Below are 11,664 nucleotides of genomic sequence, written 5' to 3'. Positions count from 1 at the left end.
GAATTTTGAATTTTCGCGGGTTACGTATATTCGAATTTCGATCTTTTTGTGGCGTTATGTTGGTACTCATGTCTCTCACTTATGCCGACAAGCTCGGCCATTTTGAATGTTCACTTAATTGTTGACAGCTGCTTTGCTTGCACGTGTTTTGGATCGTCTTCGATTTTTACCTATTCAAAAAAATGGATCAAAGAACCTGTATCAAATTTTGTGTGAAAAACGAAATTAAGTGCGCGGATGCATTCCGAATGTTGACTGTGGCATACGGAGAAGCTACCTTGGACCGAAGCAACGTTTATCGGTGGTACAAAATGTTCTCAGAAGGCCGAGAAGATGTGAACGACGAAGAGCGTGCCGGACGCCCGAGCACTTCAACAACAGACGAAAAAATTAATGAAGTGGAGAAAATGGTATTGGCCAATCGTCGAATCACCGTTAGAGAAGTTGCTGAGGACCTAAACATATCGATTGGCTCGTGCCATTCGATTTTTATCAATGATTTGGGCATGAGACGGGTCGCCGCGAAATTCGTACCAAAATTGCTCAATTGCGACCAAAAACAGCATCGCATGAACATTGCTAATGAGATGTTGGACTCTGTCCGCGACGACCCAAATTTGCTCCAGAGGGTCATAACTGGTGACGAATCGTGGGTTTATGGTTATGACGTGGAAACCAAAGCTCAATCATCTCAATGGAAGCTGCCGCACGAACCAAGACCGAAAAAAGCGCGCCAAGTTCGGTCGAATGTGAAAGTTTTGCTGACAGTTTTCTTCGATTGCAGGGGCGTGGTGCATCATGAGTTCTTGCCACAGGGTAGAACGGTCAATAAGGAATATTACCTGCAAGTTATGCGCAATTTGCGCGAAGCAATCCGCCAGAAACGCCCGGATTTGTGGAAGAACAAAAATTGGCTTTTGCACCACGATAACGCCCCTGCTCACACATCGTTGCTTGTGCGCGACTTTTTGGCCAAAAACAACACACTAATGATGCCGCAGCCACCGTATTCCCCAGATCTGGCCACCTGTGACTTTTTCTTGTTCCCTAAACTGAAGAGGCCCATGAAAGGACGACGTTACGCTACGCTTGACGAGATAAAGACGGCATCGAAGGAGGAGCTGAACAAGATAAAAAAAAATGATTTTTTGAAGTGCTTCGAAGATTGGAAAAACCGTTGGCACAAGTGTATAATATCTCATGAGGATTACTTTGAAGGGGACAAAATAGATATTCATGAATAAATAAATAATTTTTGAAAAAACACAAAATTCGCGATACTTTTTGAACACACCTCGTACTTCATAACTTTTTACCTGTTTGAGAGCGACGATTTTTTCTTCGATATTCTTATTGTGCGTATCAAAATACACAAAATTGCACAATTTGAGCAAAATCGGTGAGGAAGACCGTCTCCTTCAGTATTACCCCCTCTTCTAGTCAATACATTATTATTATCCTCATCCATTTTGTATATGTAATTACACACGAATATGCATATGAAGAAATATAGTCTGGCATACGACATAAACACAGCAATACACCAGCCGCGGAAATTCGAACGATAGCTATCAACGTGTTTTTCCACAAAAGGTTATTATGAAGGCTGCTTTCATGTAGAACGTAACTTGCGTCAACCAATCAAATTGTCTCAATAAATAATTAGACAGATTTGTGTATGATAGTGAGACGATTTGTTTGGCTGATGTAAGTTTATAAGCTTATGCAAATTACGTCTCATATGAAAGAAGCCTAAAAGCTAAAAGCAGCATAATGGGTGGATTTCATCAACACTATTAAAATCATTCTTTCTATTTTATGAAAAAAATTAAGAAAGCGCAAGAATGATTGGTTATCTCGCCACGCGTAACGCGTTGACGCGTCCTATGTGCATTCAATCTAATTGAGGATTTCTTTCACCAATCTTTGTTAAAGCAAACAGATCGGTTAGTCCATTAGAATTGACCAATCGCATTTGTCATTTCACATAACAAATAATGCGATTGGTTAATTCCAATAGACTAATCGATCAGTTAGATTGGTAAAAGAGGCCCTTAGGATCCATATCGCAGCTACTAATAACATTTATGGCTTTTATCTACTAGACTCAATAATGGGCTGCGTTCGAAAACATCATCCATTGCCACTACGTATCTTTTTATCTTTATTTAATACTCGGTGAATAATAAGGATAAAATGATATATATGGGCACTCGGATGATGTTTTCAAACGCAGCCGTGATTGCCGAGCGGTACAAGTTGGCGCGGTAGCCAATCATCTTTCGCTGTGCAGAAAAAGTTAAAGTGATTGGCTATCGCGTTTGTTTCTTACCGCGCGGCAAATGTTTCCGCGTTCAGTGAGTAGGAGCAATTAAAACAAAAGAATAGAGTGTTGTACATACACAAGGTGCTTTGGAAGTGATGCATGAACGCATCATGCATGAAATGGAATGCACTCGTTGTGTATAATACATTTGTTCTAAATACTACCAGCGGCCACGATATTGCGATCTCTGCATGTATGCGGCTATTTCTGTTGTGCGAATATGCGAGTGAACATGCTGATTTTATCAGAACAGCAAATTCGTTTTCTGTAGGATTTAGTGCCAGTATATTGACAAACATTTGTTTTTCGACTTACATCAACTTTGCTTTAGGTAAGTAATGAATTCTTGATGTTTACACGTTTAGAACGATATAAATGTGTAGAACGGCTTGGTCTTCAAAGCATCTGCGGGTAGTTAAAAGTGATCTTTACACAACCTTTTCTTTCTTCACATAATACATTCGAAATAAGAACTATAATATGATTTTAATAAATGTAACAATCATAGACAACTAACCTCAATTAGTTAACTAACCTCAAATGATCAAAACAGTTATTTTAATATTAGCTGCGAGCTACTGCGAATATGTTGTCTATGTCAAACGTATGCAGTTCAATAATTAAATGTTGTCAATACTTGCATTGTTGTAATACTGAAATGCCTCTGTATTTTATTTTTACATACAGAGTATATGTTACAGATAATGGACGACCAAAAATATATGGTGTGTGAGTTTCCAAATGAAGAAAATAGTATAGCTATTGGATATTTGAAATGGTTGGAAGATAAATTTACAGTTACTGAATTAGATGATATAATTAAACACGAAACGCTAGTGAAAGTTCGATGGCCAAAAGACTGCGATATAGGCCCAACAACAGCAATGAAAAAAAAATTAACCAATTGTCAGTGGGAGGTGGTTGTAACAAAATTATGTGCACATGGAGGTAAGCAATGCTATTGAATAATAAATAGCTTATATATTTCTATAAAAATTCAATTAAAAGGTCTGCAGAATTATGGTACTTTGGTATTGTATCAAATTTTTTAATGTATAAAGTAGATTCTGTACTTGAATAAAGTTTTATGTAATGGCGTGTTTATATTGCTGTTCATAACGAAGTAGTGAAAACTTTAAAATACTTCATATTACAATTAGTACTAAAATTACTCATGACGAAATTGCTATAATTATTGTAAACATGCATAATTTTTTTTTTAAACGAATGATGTCTGTAAAAAATTTGTAATTTTAATATATTATGATTAGTGTTCACAGTTTTTTATACTGAAGCAAATTCTTATGCAGATTTTATAAAGTTTTATCTCCAAAAAGGAGTCTCAATTGTCAAACAATTGTAATCATTTTCGATTTGAATAAGATTATATAAAATTTTAGAATGGGTCAAAATGTGCGAAATTAGAGATAACTTGGAAAAGTATGGTATTATTGAACTTGATAAACATGATAGGAAACAGTTCACAAGAAAACAAACAACAGATATTGACAAATCAAAAGTAAAAGAAACAAAAAAAAGCGCAGTATCAAAACAAAAGGTATATAACATTTATTTTACATAATTAAATATGAATGATTTTAAAAAATGTTATGCTAAAAATTAATTTATTATATTTATTTAATTTAACCAATGTTTTTCTATTTATAGAAATGTACTCTAAACGTAAAGAAGGGGAAAAATCTTTTAAAACAATATAAACACAACAAGCAGAAATACTCGTCACAGGTTACTTTTTTAAATATATATATATACATATATATATATGTATATACACACATATGATTCTTCTATTTAATAGTCTTTAGATTTTTCATTCGAAATATATACTACTATGTCCAAAAAGTAAGGTGACATTGCATTTATTTCGAAAATTCTTTATTTATTCTTGCAAATCAATTTCGTCCCCTTCAAAGTAATCCCCCCCTGATATAATACACTTATTCCAACGGATTTTCCAATCTTCGAAACAGTTGTAATAATCGATTTCAGGAATGGCCTTTAGCTCCTTCTTCGCAGCGGCTTGAATCTCTTCTATCGACTCGAAACGGTGTCCCCGGAGCGGCCGCTTGAGTTTGCTGAATAGCCAGAAGTCGCATGGAGCCAAATCAGGTGAATACAGTGGTTGTGGAACGATATTAGTCGAGTTTATGGTTAAAAAATCACGAATAATCAGCGCAGTGTGTGACGGTGCATTATCGTGGTGCAAAAACCAAGTGTTGTTTCGCCACGAGAAATTCACTTTTAGCAACTCACAAAACAATGCGTATCTCAAACACTAATGGATATTTTGACGTGTTGCTTCTCTTGGATGTCAAAGACAGTCCTACCAACCTAAAAAAAATTTTATTCCTCCAAATCCGTGCGCGCGGGAGATTTAAATTGCAATGTCACCTTACTTTTTGGACACAGTAGTATAACAAAATTTTGAGATATAATTTCATACTATTGTAGAGTGAATATGTGGACGATGATAATGAATGTAATGAAGAAAACGATAAATCTCCCGTTCATAAACAATCGAAGTCGCAACTAGCAGATACAATCATTGTGTTACAAGAAGAAAATAGAAGATTGCGAAGAGACAATGAAAGATTGCGCAGGTTACGGTCTGTCAACGAAGGTATTTTTGAATTCTTTTTCTTTCAATTATACTGACAAATCAAATCAAACGTTCCGTTACATATGAAAAGTTAAATGAGAAAAACAATGGAGATTGAACTGTATGTATAATTGTAGCAATTCTTACATATTTATGTAACTTTAGTAATGGTTAAAACAGATTCAGAGTATCTCAAAGTTTTCATAATTTCTCATATAGCTCAAATCATGCAATCAGATTAAATAAACTTCTATAATTTTTATCTTAATAATTCTTTTATAATTAGTCAAATTACTTTATTGCACTGCCTGCAATTCACCAAATAAGTAGATTTATAATAAATGCGGAACGTTAATAATTCCTTCACAAATACATTTCTTATGATACTTTTTTAGCGTTTTTCAATTTTGGAGATATACAGGGTGCGAGAAAAGTTCCGGGACGGCGAAATATCTCGAAAACTAAGCATTTTAGGAAAAAGTGCTTCAGACAAAAGTTGTAGGGTTTAAAAAGATCTATATACTGATCTTATCAGTTTGACCTTGAATGGCGTCGCCAAGGTCAGATCGAAATTATATTAACTTTTTTAAATGGAACACCTAACTTTTTATTGCATATTCTTGTAGCTTATCTCGAGACCTTTCCAAAACATTATAAGAAAGTTTATTTTCGTTGAGTACTTTCCGAGTTGTGAGGCTTGAAAGCTACAGTGTACTGTAGTGTGGGTCCAGCCACTCTTGCCTTAACTGGCCGGACACACGCCACACTTGCCTTAACTGGCCGGACACACGCCACACTTGCTTTAACTGACCGGACACACGCCACACTTGCCTTAACTGGCCGGACACACGCCACACTTGCCTTAACTGGCCGGACCCACACGCCACTCTTGCCTTAACTGGCTGGACCCACACTACAGTACACTGTAGCTTTCAAGCCTCACAACTCGGAAAGTACTCAACGAAAATAAACTTTCTTGTAATGTTTTGGAAAGGTCTCGAGATAAGCTACAAGAATATGCAATAAAAAGTTAGGTGTTCCATTTAAAAAAGTTAATGTAATTTCGATCTGACCTTGGCGACGCCTTCCAAGGTCAAACTGATAAGATCAGTAAATAGATCTTTTTAAACCCTACAACTTTTGTCTGAAACACTTTTTCCTAAAATGCTTAGTTTTCGAGATATTTCGCCGTCCCGGAACTTTTCTCGCACCCTGTATATATATATATATACACACACACACATATGTATTTTTGAGCAATAAAAGCACTTAAAACAATAATTTGTTAATTCTGAGTTGTTTAAGCCTCTTAACAAGATCTTTAGTATATATATCATTTTTTTAGATTTGCCAAAGATGGATAAAATGATGAAAGATCTCATGACTAACTTGGAATCTGTAACATTGACAACCAAATCTTTCAATCGTCAGATAGATGAATTGCAACAGGTATATGTAATTTTGATTTATATCTACATTATATCGTTTTGTAAGTAGTGTAAAACATAAATTGTTCTAATTTATTTTGCAGAAAGTACAAGCATCAAGTAACTGCATCATTAAACGTAAGCGAAGTAACACTCCTCCTGCAGTAACATTAGACTCTGATCCGATCTGGATCAACAAGTTGGATCTACCAAATAATAAATTGAAATCATCTGCTACCGATGCATCGCCTACATCGATAGTTCAAAACAGGGAATTAGATCTAAGCGATAAGTTGAAATTGTCTGAAAAATCGGCTACAGAGTTTCGTGAATCAGCACTATTACGTGAATCAACATCTTTGACATCCGGACATAATCTGGTATCACAAAATTTAGAAACATCGGAAGACTTCCCTGATACTTTAGATGTCGCTACAAAAACAGTCAATGTACATGATTTGGAACACGTTCACGAATCGAACCATGCAACAGATAAAATGAAGTCCTCGGATGACCATCAATCAAATGCAATACACAAACATAAGGTAAAAATAATTTTATATATGTATATATATTAAATAGCATTGTAATAATATACACTACTCAAAAGAAAATAGGGAACACTTTCCAGACACCAAAAATTAGGCTATTTTCAAATGAATGTAACTCGGTGAAAAATCATCGTAGATAAAAAATAAAAAAAGCATTTTGAAGCTTGAAGATCCAACTTTAACGCTCTATCAGCAGATTTTCAAAATTCTTTTAACTTCCTTGTCTTATGCAGTAAAAAAGCACACCCTGTTTTGTTCCTTAAAATTTCGTATTTTTGACACTTTGCAGCTCGACCAACAAATTTTTTTCGAACAATTCAAGTAAAGCTTCATAAACTACAACATTTTGCCTACAAAATGCTTTTTTTAAAATTTCTCTACGATTTTTTTTGACCGAGTTACGCTACTTTGAAGCTAAACCTGCATTTTTTACAAATGATATCCGTACTCCGTGAAAAATCATCGTAGACAAAAAATCAAAAAACCATTTTAAAGCTCGAAGTTCCAGCTTTAACATGCTGTTAATGGTTTTCAAAAATTTTCTCAATTTCTTAGTACTATGCCCCAAAAAGGATACACTGTTTTTTCCTTAAAATAACGTATTTTTAACAGCCTGTAGCTCAATAAAAAAATTTTTCTCGACAAATCCAATGCAAGTGCCATAAAGTATGACATTTTCTCTACAAAATGCTTTTTTTAAAGTTTTCTCTACGATTTTTTTTGACCGAGTTACAAGACTTTGAAGATATACATTTTTTACAGTACATTTTTCCGAAAAATGACGTCTACCGCCGACATTAGCATTACCCAATGTGCACCACGTGGAGGTTGTCGGTCGGATTTTTGCACATCGTGTGTGTGTGTGTGAGTGTGTGTGTGTGTGTGTGTGTGTGTGTGTGTGTGTGTGTGTGTGTGTGTGTGTGTATGTGTGTATGTATGTATCACAGCAGAGATAAGGACCCCGCAGTTCGTCACTTCTGCAGTATTTAATGACTCCAAACCCTCTCTGCTGTGTGTGTATGCACTCGCGCGCATGAGAGTTCAATAGTGTGTATTTTCTCCTCTCTGATCAATTACTGCTTGCAAGCGTTCTCGCATATTTATACATCTTGCAATACGATCCTGCGGAATGTTGTGCCAAATTTCCGTTAAAATTTCTCCCAATTCTTCTAAATTTTGCGGCTGTTCCTCGCGCCGCCTTAATCGTCGTTCCATTTCATCCCAAATGTGCTCGATTGGATTTAAGTCCGGGCTATTGGCGGGATGATTTAACAGTCTAATTGCGTGTCGTTGAAAAAAACGTCGCGTTATATTCGCCGTATGAGGTCGAGCGTTGTCCTGCATAAAAATAAAGTTCCGACAGGTTCGATTTAATAGCAAAACGTGTGGTCGTAGAATATCGTTGATATAACGAACACCCGTCATTGCCGGAGGTGGCAGGATCACTAGATCACTTCGTCTTGTAAGTGATATACACCCCCACACCATCACGGAACCGCCGTTGTAGGATCGTATTGGCATAACGCAACGTCGATCATAGCGTTCATTTCGTCAACGCCAAGTACGTATACGAGCATCATTGCCATAAAGGCAAAAACGTGATTCGTCGGAGGAATATACATTTCTCCATTCCCTAGCGGTCCAATTTATGTGATCGCGCGCAAATTGATAACGTACTTGGCGATGTACGAGTGTGAGTCTTGGTACTTGTGCACGAACACGAGAACGAAGACCGGCTTCTCTCAAACGGTTGCGAATTGTTTGTTCGCACACATGGCGCAAATGAATGTCATTACGAATGTTTCTTGCGGTAATTATTCGTCTTTCTAATGCATAACGAACAATGGCTCGATCTTGTCTATTTGTCGTTAATCGAGAACGACCACTACCTTCACGTCTCGTGTAATTTCCCGTGTCTTGATATCGTAACCAAGCTCTACTCACTACGGACACAGATGCACCAATATCTTGCGCCACATAACGCATACTAAAACCTTGTTGCAAAAGCGCAATTATGCGTGCAACTTCTACGGCCGATAAATGTCTACGCGGCATTTTGAAAATTCCGTGTCGCTTATCACACTGCGAGAATCGCCGGCGTACTAAACAAAATTTTATTGTATTGAGCATGCAATGTTTACATATGGTCATCTTTGTCTAAAAAGAGATTTTTTTTAGACTAAGACGACTATATGTTTACAGTTCACAGGATTGGAGAAATGTATATTTCTCCGACGAATCATGTTTTTGCCTTTATGGCAATGATGCTCGTATACGTACTTGGCATCGACGAAATGAACGCTATGATCGACGTTGCGTTATGCCAATACGATCCTACAACGGCGGTTCCGTGATGGTGTGGGGGTGTATATCACTTACAAGACGAAGTGATCTAGTGATCCTGCCACCTCCGGCAATGACGGGTGTTCGTTATATCAACGATATTCTACGACCACACGTTTTGCTATTAAATCGAACCTGTCGGAACTTTATTTTTATGCAGGACAACGCTCGACCTCATACGGCGAATATAACGCGACGTTTTTTTCAACGACACGCAATTAGACTGTTAAATCATCCCGCCAATAGCCCGGACTTAAATCCAATCGAGCACATTTGGGATGAAATGGAACGACGATTAAGGCGTCGCGAGGAACAGCCGCGAAATTTAGAAGAATTGGGAGAAATTTTAACGGAAATTTGGCACAACATTCCGCAAGATCGTATTGCAAGATGTATAAATATGCGAGAACGCTTGCAAGCAGTAATTGATCAGAGAGGAGGAAATACACACTATTGAACTCTCATGCGCGCGAGCGCATACACACAGCAGAGAGGGTTTGGAGTCATTAAATACTGCAGAAGTGACGAACTGCGGGGTCTTTATCTCTGCTGTGATACATACATACACACACACACACACACACACACACACACACACACACACACACACACACACACACACACACACACACACACACACACACTCACACACACACACACGATGTGCAAAAATCCGACCGACAACCTCCACGTGGTGCACATTGGGTAATGCTAATGTCGGCGGTAGACGTCATTTTTCGGAAAAATGTACTGTAAAAAATGTATATCTTCAAAGTCTTGTAACTCGGTCAAAAAAAATCGTAGAGAAAACTTTAAAAAAAGCATTTTGTAGAGAAAATGTCATACTTTATGGCACTTGCATTGGATTTGTCGAGAAAAATTTTTTTATTGAGCTACAGGCTGTTAAAAATACGTTATTTTAAGGAAAAAACAGTGTATCTTTTTTGGGGCATAGTACTAAGAAATTGAGAAAATTTTTGAAAACCATTAACAGCATGTTAAAGCTGGAACTTCGAGCTTTAAAATGGTTTTTTGATTTTTTGTCTACTATGATTTTTCACGGAGTACGGATATCATTTGTAAAAAATGCAAGTTTAGCTTCAAAGTAGCGTAACTCGGTCAAAAAAAAATCGTAGAGAAATTTTAAAAAAAGCATTTTGTAGGCAAAATGTTGTAGTTTATGAAGCTTTACTTGAATTGTTCGAAAAAAATTTGTTGGTCGAGCTGCAAAGTGTCAAAAATACGAAATTTTAAGGAACAAAACAGGGTGTGCTTTTTTACTGCATAAGACAAGGAAGTTAAAAGAATTTTGAAAATCTGCTGATAGAGCGTTAAAGTTGGATCTCCAAGCTTCAAAATGCTTTTTTTATTTTTTATCTACGATGATTTTTCACCGAGTTACAGTCATTTGAAAATAGCCTAATTTTTGGTGTCTGGAAAGTGTTCCCTATTTTCTTTTGAGTAGTGTATATATATATATATATATATTTTATTACAATGCTATTTAAAATAGAAATTATATATACTCAGAATCTCTGTGCATTATTTGGGTATGAATATTTAATAATTATATAAAAATTTTATATTTTGTACAAAATATTTAACAGGACAATAAGACAGTCAACCTTGGAGGACCAATACCTTGTATAGTAAATAGCACTCGCCTTTCCTTGTGCAATCACACGTCTGTCTCTAAGTTGATATGCGAGATGATGTCTTTATTATTTACAAAAGAGGAGTTAGCTACCTCTTCGCTTACAGGAACTGTGGCAAATTTTCATTGCGAAAAAGGTATAGCCGCTAAAAAGAAACTCGACACAGTAAAAATTGAAGCTATGAAAGGTAAAGTTATAATGTATACAATGCAATATTGATTTCACGTAGTTGAGAGTTTCAAAACTGATAAATATATGTGCTTTCAGCATACGTTAAGAACAAGTTTCCATTCGAAAAAGATTTCGAAAAAATATTTCGGAAAGCAGTGCAGCAGAAGTGCAATAATGCAGTTCCTCGAAACAGAGGATTAATAATAAAGAAAAGTGCAGCTATAATTAAAAATATATTGTATATTTCTATAGAAATATATCGTTCTTATTGAAAACTGTGAACGTTCAATTTTAGTCACATCTTTATATTCCAAAAGAATCCCTTACTTGTGGCACTATTAAAGTGACAACTATTGAATAATTAGTACATACTATTAGTGCACATTACTAGTGCACACTGTATCAATAGCATTAATTTACACTATTAGTGCAAATTCCAACAGTGCGCGAAATTACTATTGATGTAGTGTGTACTAATAGTTTTTAATAGTTGTCATTTCAATAGTGCCACCAGTTTTTTTCCGTAAGGGATGAAAGAGATTCTAATTTTTTGAATTGAGATTCTAAATAT

At 36.1% G+C, this 11,664-nt stretch overlaps 1 protein-coding gene across 2 annotated transcripts; it reads left to right on the top strand.

The window, feature by feature from the left end:
- The first annotated feature begins 2,013 nt into the window (after positions 1–2,013).
- On the top strand, positions 2,014–11,368 carry LOC105206644. Of its 2 annotated transcripts, XM_039446205.1 has the most exons (9): positions 2,014–2,657; positions 3,028–3,274; positions 3,727–3,884; positions 3,995–4,072; positions 4,799–4,967; positions 6,292–6,395; positions 6,478–6,918; positions 10,875–11,109; positions 11,190–11,368. In XM_039446205.1, the coding sequence occupies exons 2-9, from the start codon at positions 3,031–3,033 to the stop codon at positions 11,363–11,365; spliced, it is 1,605 nt and encodes a 534-aa protein (XP_039302139.1). In that variant the 5' UTR covers positions 2,014–2,657; positions 3,028–3,030; the 3' UTR covers positions 11,366–11,368. The 2 variants fall into 2 exon arrangements, with proteins under 2 accessions (XP_039302139.1, XP_039302138.1); XM_039446204.1 differs by having other exon boundaries at positions 2,014–3,274.
- Positions 11,369–11,664: the final 296 nt, after the last annotated feature.

This window comes from Solenopsis invicta, chromosome 2 (genome assembly GCF_016802725.1).
Source record: "Solenopsis invicta isolate M01_SB chromosome 2, UNIL_Sinv_3.0, whole genome shotgun sequence".
Classification (NCBI taxonomy): domain Eukaryota; kingdom Metazoa; phylum Arthropoda; class Insecta; order Hymenoptera; family Formicidae; genus Solenopsis; species Solenopsis invicta.
The sequence above is the reverse complement of the archived record's forward strand: the minus strand, read 5'-3'. Positions and strand labels throughout refer to the sequence as shown.